Source organism: Petaurus breviceps, unplaced genomic scaffold, assembly GCF_028583685.1.
Source record: "Petaurus breviceps papuanus isolate PSGF00001 unplaced genomic scaffold, PetGlider_PUasm1.0 182, whole genome shotgun sequence".
Lineage (NCBI taxonomy): Eukaryota > Metazoa > Chordata > Mammalia > Diprotodontia > Petauridae > Petaurus > Petaurus breviceps.
In genome coordinates this window covers 5,265,345-5,279,186 of record NW_027185786.1, presented here as the reverse complement: position 1 = coordinate 5,279,186, position 13,842 = coordinate 5,265,345, and the positions used below count along the sequence as shown (strand labels likewise).

Genomic DNA, 13,842 nt, shown 5'->3' with positions numbered 1-13,842 from the left:
GCATATCATGGCATCACCTCCCCGATGTCATGGTCCTCTTCAAGAAAGAAGGACAAGGGGCGGCCAGGTGGCGCAGTGAATAGAGCAGAGGCCATGGAGTCAGAAGGACCCGAATTCAAATCCTGCCTCAGACACTTAACACAAAAACTAGCTATGTGACCTTGGGCAAGTCACTTAACCCCAATTGCCCTCCAAAAAGCAAAAAATAAAGAAAGAAGGACAAACCATAATCGCTAAGGCACGTACAAAAAGGCCAGCTCTAACCATGCTCCAGTCCAATTAGTGACCTCGCTGCAGACTGGGGACCAAAGGATGAAGGGGCACGGAAGACAAGAAGGCAGAGATGCCCTGAAGCTGCTGGTGGCCCCAGGCTGTAAACACAGCTTCCAACCAATTTTAACCTTCCTCGATATGTTTTCCTTTGGTTTCTTCCCCAGCATAAAGCGCGCAGCCTCATCAATCGTAAATCCTCAAGAAATATCTCTAGAATAATGAATTAATGAACAATCCATCAGTAAACATGTATTAAGAGCCTACTATGTGCCAGGCAAAAAAGGCAAAGAGAATAAAAATGAACAAAGCAGAATATACTTTAATAATAATACAGAACAAAAACGACTCGTGTATACATCCCCCCCCCCTCAAAAAGAGCCGGTTGTTAAAACTTTTAGCACCACCATAATTCACAAGCCTATTAAAAGACACCTAAAGCCCAGGAGACTCGAGTTCAGGTCTAGATGGACTCAGGAACCTCTCGAAGTGAAAACACTTGTGAGCAGGTGCCTGCGGGTCCGGGGGGGGGGGGGAGCTTTCGGGGGGAATTTTGGGAGATTCTCCCCCCCACCGCAGGGCAGGCAGACCTGGATTGTCACGTTACTCGATGTACACATAAAGTTTTTTTTAATGTTGACTCAAGCAGCTGCGCGATGTGGCAGCCATCTTGGGAGAGGCACGAAGTGACACCAGTCAAAGGAATCACCCACCACAACCTTGATTCAGCATTCCTCCTCTTTGCTCCCTTTTCTCAATTTATTAAAAGAAAATTTAAGAAGGCCACCCCTCTTCTCCAGGTTCGCTTGAGGAGCCGCCATCTTGAATGTGGCATCACCCTTTCTCCCCGTAACCTTTCTCCGGCGCCGCTCGGCCGCTCCTCATTCGCCGGGGGCGACGGCGGCGCAAGGCCCCCCGTGACTCCGCCCCTCATTTAAATACGTGGCGGCGCCGGGTACGTCGAGGCTGCCGCGGACCCAAGATGGCGGCGTGTGGACGTGTACGGAGGATGTTCCCCTTGTCCGCGGCTCTGCCGCTGCTCCTGCTCGTGGCGGCCCGGGCCCAGCGGCCCCCGAACTCCCAGAACCTGGCAGTCCTTCACCAGCCTCCAGGGCTGGGCCACAGGGCCTTGGGCGAGGGCGCGGAGCAGCTGCCTCAGGGGCACGCTCCGCTGCCGCCCCAGCAGCAGCAGCAGCAGCAGCAGCAGCAGCAGCAGGCGCCGCAGCAGCCCCAGCAGCCGCAGCAGCAGCAGCCCTTCCCGGCCGGAGTGGGGCCGGCCCGGCGGGGCGGTGCGGGGCCCGGGGGCGGCTGGAAGCTGGCGGAGGAGGAGACGTGTCGGGAGGACGTGACCCGGGTGTGCCCCAAGCACACCTGGAGCAACAACCTGGCGGTGCTCGAGTGCCTTCAGGACGTGCGGGAGGTGAGCGCCCGCGGGAGGGGCCGGGGCCCGGGCGGGAGGGGGCCGCGCCTCGGGGCCAGGGGCCGGGCCCGCGCCGACGCGCGTCCGCCCGCCCGCCGCCTCCGCCGCTCCGGGGCCGGGGGAGCCGCGGGCCGCCCGGCCTTTTGTGTGGCCCAGGGCGCGCGCCCTCCCCAGTGACAGCCCCCGCCGACTCCCCGGGGGGTCCGCAGGGCCGAGCCGGCGTTCCGAGCACAGCCCCCGGGGGGGGGGGTCGTGACAGTGACTACGGGAACGCCGGCCCCGCTTCCCAGAGCGCTTCGATTATCTCGCGCGGCAGCCGGGCAATGGGCTGGGGGTCTTGTTACCCTGGCTTGTACGGACTTGGAAACTGAGGCCGGCAGGGTTAGGGGCCCCTAGCCGGCGCCAAGGCAGCCCTGGAAGACTTTTGTCTCCCCAACTGTCGCACTTGGCTCTCCGGTGCGTTGTTGGTAGTTAGTGTCACGTTTAAGGTCCGTTAGTGTACAGCACAGAAGCATAGTAAGTTTGTGCTGCCTGGGAGAATGCTGGTGATCGATCCCTAATAAGTCATAGCAGGGCCTGTCTTTCTGGTATCCAGATTTAGTTAGTTCTCCAGTGGTAACTTCATGATGGGGAGGCAGAAAATTATTTGGTGTGATTAAATTAGGGCCAATAAATTAAATTACTCAATTCTGAGAGTTTTCCTCTTTCCTGTGGAGGTCATGGTGCAGACATAGAGATGCGTGTAGGTTTTTTTTTAACTAATTATTGTTTACCCGAGACATAGCTCTAGGGGTGTTAGAATTGGTTGTAGCAGGCTGATAGGAAGAGGAGAGCATCCTGGGTGAATGGGGGTGTTTAATCACTTACTACACTCTCTGTGAGACGTTAGGCTGAGGACCGTTTTTAAAGTGCAGTCTGGGTGTGAGAGGAGAGGCAGCTAGCTGAGTGTAATGGATAACTGACCAGCCTTGGAGCCTAGAAAACCTGGATCCAAGGCCTTTAACTTCTCTGTGCCTAGGGCAATGCTTTGGGTGGTGATGAGTTGATGACCTACATTAGTGAAGGGAGTTTCCCTTTTTTGAGAGGGGAGGATCCCTACACAAGTGAAATCACAGGTCCAGTTTTAAGTTGGTTTTTTTTTTTTACATAGGAAAACAACAGTTTTAGAGATAGAAAATTCTTCCCTAGATAAATTTTGTTTCTCCAACAGTTTAAGTTTAGAATGTTATAAGAATGATAAAAATTTACATTTATATAACACTTTAAGGTCTACAGAATACATTGGTTATATTTTCACTTGATCTTCCTTATGTTTGGTATTTGTTGTGATTTTTTGCTTTTCCCGGATTGTTTTTGTTTAGAGTTGCTGTGAGTGAATAATTGAGCTTCAGTTGAAGATTAGCGGAACAATTAAATGTACTTTGTATTTTCATTGATTCTCTGGGATGTTCCCTTAGGATTCTTTGAATTTTTCTTTAGTAAGTAGATGTATAGTTGGTTTTCCTCAGACTGATCTTCACTCTGTGATTTCCTTATGTATTAACCCGGTGTCATTTGCTGCTCTTCCTCGTCAGGATCAGGGGATTTTATGTGTATATGCTTATGGAGTCTGTTTAGCTTCCATCTTCATCCCCACCCTGGATATGCTAATCCCTTACATGGGCAGTATTGCCAGGACTTGTGATTTTGTTGGTGTGTGAACTTCCTCCACCAAAGCAGATTGCAATCTGTTTATAACTTTTATCATCTAGAGAGATGTGTGAGACTGTGGTGATCCCTCTACTGACAGAGAGAGGGGGGTGTTTGAACTGAAGTTTGGGGTCTCCCAGGCCAGCAGTCTGTATACTCCTTTATATGATATGCAGTAGGAATGTTTAAAACCCAGCAGTCGCTATTATAATCCCCATTAGCCTTGCTAGTGGAGGGCAGGCTATTTATATAGGACTAATTATAGGATCTGTTAAATAGGCGTAGTAGATGAAATCCTGCTTTATTAAGTGGAAAGAATCCTAGACCAATATTCTGGTCCCTGGCTCTTTTGGTGATAGGACAAAAAAAGGTTGGAGGTGACTTCATTTTGTTCCTCTTACAGGAGTGATATAAGCTGTCCAAAGGAAGTTACTAGATAAGGCTTTCCTTTATAATAATTCAGCAGACCATAGAGCACAGTTCTTTATACACAGAAGATGCTTAGTAAGTGCTGTTGATTGACTGATGAGGATCCATGAAATATCGTGGAGATGGATGTCTTCTAAATTGAAGCTGCTGTATTTAAAAAAAAAATGAACAAGCTGCTTTCTGTTTTCTGTTGAAGTCTTTCACATGGAATCTTATTTCATGTGACTCTGGAATTTATAAGCTCTGATGGATATGTTTGAAAGATAGGAACTTGGTTAAGGAAATGTACTGTAGATGTAATGTGAAATTATGAACAGAGTGCAATGGAGAATTTTTTTGGGAATAGGAATGTGACAAAAAACCTGATAGCCTTTTAAATTCCTTTGAACTTACATCTGGAGGAAGTTTTATTTTTTTTTTTATTCTTTAGAGGATTATGAAAAGGTAGAGGTGCTGAACCCATGGAGTATTTAAATGTAAAAGAATGCAAATGGCTCAACTTTGGTCATAAGCATGCTGATAGTTGTGTGGTTGAGTCTTAAGTTTAAACAGTTTTTTAGTTTGTCTTTTTCCTAGTGAGGTATTAAGATTTATGTTGTTCACATTGCTAAGTGGACTTAGAGGTAATGATTACTACTTTGTATTCATTACTTCTGTGCTTGCCCATGATTATTTTCAGGGTGCCTGGTGAATTGTGTATGCCAGTACATTTTGAAATCTGTATGTGATCAATATGAAGCTGTGCTCAACGTTCAGTCAGAATTGTTTAGCTTGTGACCTTTTCATTGCTTCTGTTTTGAAAGTTTTTAACGTGTATTAAGTGGGAGACTTTTTAAGACTTTCTCACATGATTAATATTTTTTAAACAGTTTAATCCACCAAAGGGTCAGTCAGTTTAATGGTAATGACAGTGGTGACTGATTGGTAGCCTTGGAAAGTGAAGACATCTTTTCAAAGCATGGTCATAAAGAACAAAGTGCACATTTCCTTCCTGCTCTATATCGGAGCCTTGGAGATTTGGTGCTTCCTGTACAGGAAGGGCTTTTCTTTGAGAACTTAGTTGGGCAGCTAGCTAGGGGGTGCCACAGTATATAGAGCACCAGGCCTAGAGCCAGGAAGAGCTAAGGTCAAATCTTGCCCCAAAGAAATTTACTAGCAGTATTATGGCAAGTCACTTAATCTCTGCTTCAGTTTCCTCATCTGTAAACATGGGGATGGGAGCGGGATGGTGAAGTGAAGAGAGCATTGGCCCTAGAGTTAGGAGGACCTGAGTTCAAATTTGACCTCAGACACTTAACACACACACACACACACACACACACACACCTAGCCGTGTGACCTTGGGCAAGTCACTTAACCCCAATTGCTCTACCTTCTCCCCCCCAAAAAAAGCAAAAAAAAATTTTTTTTAATGGGTATGATAATGGCACCTCTCTCCCAGGGTTTTTTTTGGGGTAAGATAAAACTAATGGTATCATATATAATGGTAACATAAGTCAAAACAGACCCCTGAAGTTCACATATAACACTTAGAAAACCCCAAATTAACATTATCTATATTATATTGTGCTTTTATTTTCTTAAACATTTCCTTTGGGGAATTTTGCCTGGCTGCAAGTGTGACACCTTTATTCTAATTCTGTTGAGGCTTTTAGTTCATTCTAAGGTTCAGGGCCTCAGCAACCAGTTGTCTAGTCCCTATGAGCTGTGTTCAGAGTGCACACTCCATTTGTAATAATCAACAGTTCACGTGTATGTGCTGCTTGAAGGCTTACAAAGCACTTTTCCTCATAAACTGCTGAGATAGAAATCACAAATAACATCCCCATTTTACAGATGACCAGTTGAGGCCAGAGAGGCAGACTTGCTCATTGTTACCATGAGATTATCTCCTTGGCCTGGAATGCCCAGAGACAGTTTTTGTCACCTCTGCCTTTAGCTGTCCTTAGCTTCCTTCCAGGCTCAGATTTGTGGCCTCTTCCTTCTCAAAATCCTTATCAAACCCCAGCAAAGTGTACACTCCCTGGTGCCTGGAGAGAGACAGAAACACAGAGAGGGTGTGTGTCTGTGTGTATGTGTGTTACGTAAACGTAAACGATAGTCCCCTTCTTAGATATTTGTGACAGCTGGAACTTGAACCCAGATCTCTTGACAAGTCAGGTGTTCTCTCCACTGTTTCACCTAGAATTGAACATAAATGAATGGATCAGCCCTAAATCAAAGATATGCACAAAACAAAAAGACTGTTTCAGACTCCTTCTACATCTACTTAATTTACATAAAATAGAGCTGCTTCTCCAAAGGGAAGTGGGGGAGCAGCTGGACCAGTTGTGGGCCAGTTGCTGGAGGCACATGTGTGGGGCCTGTAAGCGCTGGGTCACGTGGAGTAGAGCATCCTTTTGGCCTGGTCCTCCCCGAAGGAACAACTGTCTGTGATAATAATCCTGACATTTGCAGAGCAATTGAAAGTTTGCCAAGCACTTACAAGCATTATGGCAGTTGTGCCTCATTCCACCCCTTGGAGGCTGCTTTTCCAGGCATTGCTCCCTGTTTTTAAAGGTGAGGAAACTGAGGTTCTGAGAGGTAAATGATATGCCCATGATGAAAAAAATAGACCAGACACTGGAGGAATTTGCCATTTCCTTCTCCAGTTTAATTTACAGATGAGGAAACTGAGGCAAATAGGGTTAAGTAACTTGTCCAGGGTCATACAGCTAGTAAGTGTCTGGAGCAGGATTTGCACTCATAGTTTATGACATTCCAGGCACTGTGCTTATTGCTTTACAAATACTATCTCGTTTAAACCTCATGACAGCACTGGGAGGTGGCTGCTGTTTTTATCCCCATTTATATATGAGAAAACTGATGTAAATAAAAGTGGGGTGACTTGCCCAGGGTCACCCAGCTACTAAGTGCCTGAGATGGGATTTGAACTTGGGTCTTCCTGACTCCAGGCCCAGTGCCTGGAGTCTATCTGCTGTACCCCCACATTGCCCAGAAGTCAGGCAATAACTATTAAGTTCCTGAGACAGAATTGGAACTCTAATTCTTTCTGATATCCCACACAAAACTAAAAACTGTAGAATTTACTTCTTTCTGCTGCCTAAAAAATAATCCCTACAATAGTGTGAGAGAAATAGCTTGGTGTCCTGGCTATGGGGTCTTAAAGACCTGGGTTTCAGTCCTACCTCTGTGACCTACTATCTCTGTGACCCTGTGGGAGTCACTTAACCTCAGTGCTCCAGACACAGATGTAGCAAACATTCAGAATTCCTCTGTGGGAATGGAACTAGATTAAAATGTCATTGAGAAATGTTTAACAAAATAAATAAAAATAAAATGCAAGATACATGTACAATATATACAACACAAGATACAATTTAAGATAGATAATGTTAATTTATGGTTTTAGAAGTCAGTACTTCTATTTTATTTTGATACCACTGCTCAGGCACCTTTCTATGATTGTGTGTTGAAGGGAAACCCACATACCTTGGTGGGAAGAGTTTCTTTCCTTGGAATTGCTTGCATGAATGAAAATATAGATTTAGCCCCTGGCCCCTTCCTTACTACTGAATACTTGACACTCCAGTGAGTGGGAACCAGGAACAACCTATTTAATTTTGGGAGAGAGGCTTGGGACTGAGTAAGTGAAGACAAAAAAAAAAAAAAAAACAGCCTCTGGCCCCAAGGAGCTTGTATTCTGATGGTGGAGGGAGAACTGTGGATGAACCAAAAACTAAAGACAAGTAATATTCCAAGTAGACACCCAGGGGAGAAGGAAGGGGTTGGGGGATGATGAGAGGCATCTCCTGATGCCACTTGAGCTTTGGAGGAAATACGTTCTGCGAATGGGGAGAGAGGAAATGGAATGGGGGCCAGCTTGGATTCGGGGGAAGAGAGTGCTGTGCAGTGAGGAGTGAGGGAGAGGCTGGTAAAGTTTGAGAAGCTGAAGAGAGGAGACTGAACTTGGACCTAGAGGCCGCTGGATGGAGGAGAGACCCTGGGCAGGGGGAGCAGCCAGAGCCCCTCCTGCAGAGCTTTTCCTTCAGTTGAGCCTGGTCCCTTCTTTACTGCCCTCTAGGTGACATCTATCCTAACCTCCCCTCCTCCCCCAGGTCTTCCTCTTAGCTGTTTCGTGAACAGTAGGCCCTTCGCTAACTGGTTGCTGCTCTGCATACTCCCCTGCCCTTCACTGTCCTAAAATGTGGTGCCTGGAACTGGACTCTATTATGGTGGTGATGGGAAAAAAGTGTTCAATGAAAAAATACCTGTGTGAGGACGGTGTAGTGAAAGATGCCTTGGACTGGGAGTTAGGAAAGCCAGTTCTGTTATTGACTGCTGTTGTTTGGTCATTTCAGTCATGATCCACTCTTGGGGACCCCATTTGGGGTTTTCTGGGCAAAGATACTTGGAATGGTCTGCCATTTCCTTCTCCAGTTCATTTTACAGATGAGGAAACTGAGGCAAAGAAGGTTAAGTAACTTGTCCAGGGTCATACAGCTAGTAAGTGTCTGGAGCCAGATTTGCACTCATAAAGCTGGTCTTCCTGATTCTAGGCCCAGCAGTCAATGCACTAGTGCTGCCCAGTATGGCTGCCAATAACCACCCCTGACCTCTGTGACCTCAACTATCAAAGGAAGCTGGCCATTAAACCACATGATCTTTAAGGTTTGCTAGTGTGCCATTGTATAGCACAAAAAAGAATCTGGTTCCCAGTAGGAGCATGACTGGTGTTTTTGAGGGGGGTGGCAATGAGGAGTCATATCTGTGGTATCATTGGTATAAGGAACTCCTGGTAAGGAGAGTATTTGAGTCTATGGAGAGGAAGGAGAAGTTTTATCATTGGAGTGTATATATGCTACAGGTCACCTGGGCAGAAACAGGATATAGACAAGTTTGGGAAACAGATCCTAAGATTGCCCTAGAGGCTTGATAATAGTAGTAATGAAATGGCTCCAGTTATCTAGGTATCTGCTGGAACTCTCTCTGCCAAAAGGAGAGTAGCTAATCACTTCTTGACTTACCTTAATGATCCATCATTCAGCTAACAAAGTGATTTTCCTAAAAGTACACTCTGGCTAGGTCACTCCCTTACTCTGTAAATTCCAGGGGCCCCTGTCCCCTGCAGGACCAAATCAGAGATGCTGTTTGGCCTTCAAAGTCCTTGGTAACCTACTCCCCTCCTACCTTTCCAGTCTTCCCATACCTTCCTTCTGACAGGTACTCTTAGATCCAGTGTCACTGGTTTCCATCTCTCAGGTCTGGGCATTTCTTAGCTCTGGCTCATAACTGGAATGCTCTCTCCTAAACATTTACCAACTTCCTTGGCTTCCTTTAAGTCCCCACTAAAGTCCCATCTTCCACCAGACACCAGATACCTTTCCCTACCTCTCTTTTTTTTGGGAGGGGGGGATGCAGGGCAGTTGCGGTTAAGTGACTTGCCCGAGGTCACATGGCTAATAAGTGTTAAGTGTCTGAGGCCAAATTTGAACTCAGGTCCTCCTGACCCCAGGGTCAGTGGGCCGGCCCTCCCTACCTCTTAATTCTAATGCCTTCTCTGTCAATTGTTTCCTTTCTGTCCTAGATAGCTTGCTTTGGGTATATTTGTTTGCCTTTTGTCAACTGCATTAGATTGTGAGCTCCTTGAGAATAGGGTTTGTCTTTTGTATCTGTAGTGCTTAGTACAATGCCTGGCACATAATAGATGCTGAATAAATATCTGATTCTCATTAACTGGGAGGAACCTAGTTGTTGGGGGTGGAAATAATGGAGGGGTGGGGCAGTGACCAGTTTGTAATAGAGGAGAATTGTGGGGATACTCTGTCAGGTACCCTACATGTAAGATTTCAACAGGTCGGTCCCAGTAATAACATGAGCATGAACAGAGGTAGAAATGAAAAATATTATTTGGTGACTAAGGAAAGCAATAATAGTTCATAGTCACAGCTCATAGTTCATTAGAATGTTTTCCACACTTTTTTTTAAGTTAAGAAACTGAACTGAATGGAGTATAGAGTTTGTCTTTGGGAGGAGCAAGACTTAGGAAGACCTTGATTACCATTGTCTGAGAATTTTAGGCATGTTTTAATGGGCGAAACCACATGCCTGATGAATAACCTGGCTTATGAAGTAGCCTGGGGTTAAAATTTTGCTGTAGCTTGAGTTAAATAATATTTAGAAATATCCATTTTGTGTTAATGAATAGAGTATTTATTGATAGAAAATTGTTGCTTTCTGATTTATTGTGCAGTGATGAGAAGTAGAACATTTGGACAACCAAAAATTGAGACACGTTTCTCTTTTATTTGGGGCACTAAAGTCCCAGTATGTCTAATCCTAGTAGTCTAAAAGATTATTCTTGTTTACCATGAGAAATTTAAAAAGTTTTAAAGCTTCCTTTACTTCTGTTCCCATTAAATTAGCTGTCTAGACTGAAAATTCTGATTTTTAAAAACTTCATATGACCTTCTGAATTCTTTGTACATGGCAAGAGAATTCATCTTGTCTCCAACATTGTTAGCCTATGTGGGAGTTTAACTCTATAGAGTTGGCAAGTGGAGCCTATTAAACTGTACTAGATAAATTTCAAAATTAGGAAAAAAATTCCTCTGTAGCTTTAGTAGTGTACCAATAGTAATAACTGAAAGTTAATACAAATTAGATGTTGAGAAAACTTTTACAAATGTTACCAGGCATTCAGAGTCATTAGATTGAGAGTATAAGGCATATTGGTAGTGTGATGGGATTTCAGAAATGTAAGGGGCCTACCTTAAAGATTATAGAGCATAGAGACCAAAGAGGCTGTGCTGTCCAATCCCCCACCACCCTGGCGGTGCCCCTTCCTCCCCCCCCCCCCCCCCCCCACACACACCCCCACCCCCTCCCCCCCCCCCCCCCCCCGCTAGTCAGGAAGATAAAGACACAGAATATTGAGGGACTTGCCCACAATTATACTGGGAATAAGTATAAACTGGGCTTGGAACTTAGTTCCTATGACTCGTAAGTCCAGAACTCCCTTCCCTTTCACCATCTTCTCCCCCATTTGACGGAAGAGGACACTGGGATGTTTAGGATCCTAGGGGTGAGTGGGACCTTCGAAATCATCCAGTCTGATTCCCTTATTTTACAAAAACGAGAAAACTGAAATCCACAGAACTTGTGACTTGCTTAATGTTACCTAGGTGCCAAATAATAGCCAAGAATTGACACCGTGCTGCCTTAATATGTAAGCAGAATCACACACAGAGTGAACCTGGGGGTGGCAGGGTGTGCTGCTGTCCTGGTTCATGGGTGGTTGCCTGACTTGTTCATTTTGCTTAGCCCTGGCTCCATGTCCTTGGGCACCTGCACTCCTCCTAGCCCCACAGTCCTTACTCTGCTTCTTTATCACCAGATGTGCCTAGAGCACCAAGGGCCAGGGGAGTTTGGACTTGCTACCAGAGTATGTCAGGGTTAGGACTCGCTCTAATGCTACGTTGTACTGGGTCTGAACCATAGACACACAACAACTATTTATGCAAGCTGAGGGTAGGAAGAGAAATGTTTTCCAAAGAGAAAAGAGGTTGACTTAACCAGATCTTGTAGCTTTGAGGCAGGTTTTGTATCCACTATGCCACGATGTCTCTGATACTGGTTCCAATTTTAGAATGAAACTCTGTTATTGTTCCTGGAAAGGGTATGTCAATTTACTCCCCTAGGGCACTGCTCACCATCTTTGTAATTTTCCAAACCAAAATATCCTTCTGAAATCATGCTCCCTTATCATAGGAGGTTTCCTTCTATTAAAATGTCAGCTCCTTGGGGCAGTGACTAAGGTAAGCTTTTGTATTTGTATTTCTAGTGCTTGACACATAGGAAGCATTTAACAAATGTTTTTTCATTCCTGCTGGCACAGGCCAGCACCTCTGCCACATGCAGACTCCAAACAGTCACATAGTAATATGTATTGAGGCCACGCTTACACCTAGGCCTTGTGAAGACCAAGGAGACTGTCTTCTTTTTCCCTCACACTACCTCCCCTACCTCAGCCTCCTTTTACATTTCCCAGGTGAAAAGATGAATAAGTTGTATAGGTTTTTGTGAGTTCTAGTTCTGTGAGTTCTTGACACATTCATCCTATTTTAGATTTTTCTTTTTGCTTTCTGGAGGGGGGAAGGAAGGGCAGTTGGGGTTAAGTGACTTGCCCAAGGTCACATGGCTAGTTTTTGTGTTTAAGTATCTGAGGCCAGATTTGAACTTGAGTCCTCCTGACTCCAGGGCCAGTGTTCTATTCACTGCAACATCTAGTTGCCCCACATTCATCCTATTTAAAAGAGACACAGAGACAGATACACCACTTTCAGCTTTCCTGTCTTTATCTCTGTTTCAACAAAACATTTTTTTCTTCTGAAATTTTAAAACTAAAGAGTGTCAGATTTTAATCTTTAGCTTTCCTTTTTCACTTTTTCATGCGATTATCCATTTACAGTAGTAATAATTTATATTGCACTTAAGGGTTTACAAAATACTTTGATATGTTATTTCATTAGGATGTTGTTAGGTTGTAGAGTTGAGTTAATCTGCATAAGAATTTCTGAGGTTCTGTTTCCAAGTGATATTTACAGGTTTACATTTAAATTACAAATGGGCTTTTCTATGCCATTGTCTATGGAACATTTTCATTTTCTTTTTTTTTTTCTTTGTTAGATTTGGGTCTTTGTGTTTAATTTAGAAACTTAGGAAGTCAACCAGCTTGATTGTTCTATTAGATATTTGGATTTACTTCATTTTTAGACTTCAAATTTTGAAAAATATTTTTCTATAAATTTTAAATTTAGTATGACAACAGGCAATTATACTAAACTTAAAAAAAACCCAACAAATATTTTCTTGTTGCCTTTTGTCATTATGTCATTTTAAAAACTCACCTCTCCAGATTGAACCATCCTTTGTTATAGAAGAATACTCAATACAATGAATGCTCTTGGCAATGCTGATACAGTAAATTCTGGGTTTAGTACATTATTTACTGTCATACATACTTGCCTTCATCCCTGCTTCTAGTCTCATACACCATACCTCATTAGTCCTGCTGTTTTCAGGTGCAGAAATCTAGCTGGGCAACCTTAAGTGGGGGGGGAGGGGAGAAGAGAAGGAGATAGAAAATGATTGTTTAACTCTATGTCTTAACTACAATGACATCCATAGGAGACTGTGATGATGATCTTTATTTTTCCACTTATATCTTTCAAGTTAGAGTGCGTAGCTTAATTTCGAGAGTATTAGGGAATGAGTTGGAATGTCCTCTGGAGAGAAACTAAAGCAATTTTCTGAAGTAATACTGTATTTCATATTTTTTGCCCTCTCCCACAAAGTTTAAATCTAGGTACTACTATTGATTCAGCAACAAAACCTTCATTCCTATTTATAGGCAGGAGGTAGGTTCAGAGCTCAGATGTAGAAAGTAGAAAAATTTTTATATTCTGTGAGATACCCAAGTTAAACCAACCCGTGTTAAAGTTTTTAAATGACATGATAATCTATAGAAAGAAGAAGTGTAGTTCATTTTATTGGTTGAGAAACAGAAGGCATGCATTGGCATCTGCATGCCTGCTGTAGGGTGGTAAATATAAAAATCACATCAGTTTTCCTGAAAGTCTTACTTGTCTGGCCAGTAATAAGCATTTTTTTTTCTTCAAAGTGACTGTTTGCAGCTTTAAAAAAAAACACACCACTGGTCATTTTTTACTGTTCTTCCTACTTCAAGAAGCCTGTGCTGTACCCTAGAGGAACCAAGAACAGCCCCTTCAGCTGGTAGGTTCCTTTGAAAGCCTTTGCTTATTTTCTGAGGATTAATTAGACAGATTTGCAGGAATAGTTCTTGTTGGTGTTTTTGTTTCTTTACCTACAACAATAACTTTTACAATGTCTCTAAGTCATTGAAATGTGCTTTTAAAAGGAACCATAATTTTGCCTAATTCCTTATAGTAATCCATTCTTTAAAAGCACAGCGTTAAACACAGCCAAAGAGAACTTATGGAATGCCTACATAC

The 13,842-nt window shown here is 43.8% G+C and overlaps 1 protein-coding gene across 1 annotated transcript in view; it reads left to right on the top strand.

Annotated features, from left to right (window-relative positions):
- Positions 1-591: 591 nt before the first annotated feature.
- The window catches only part of GLG1 (golgi glycoprotein 1), a 147,153-nt gene continuing 133,902 nt past the window's right edge, over positions 592-13,842 (top strand). The window contains exon 1 of the mRNA XM_069087661.1: positions 592-1,690. Coding sequence (XP_068943762.1) covers positions 1,253-1,690 — 438 coding nt within the window. The 5' untranslated portion in view covers positions 592-1,252. The remainder of the gene's footprint in view (positions 1,691-13,842) is intronic.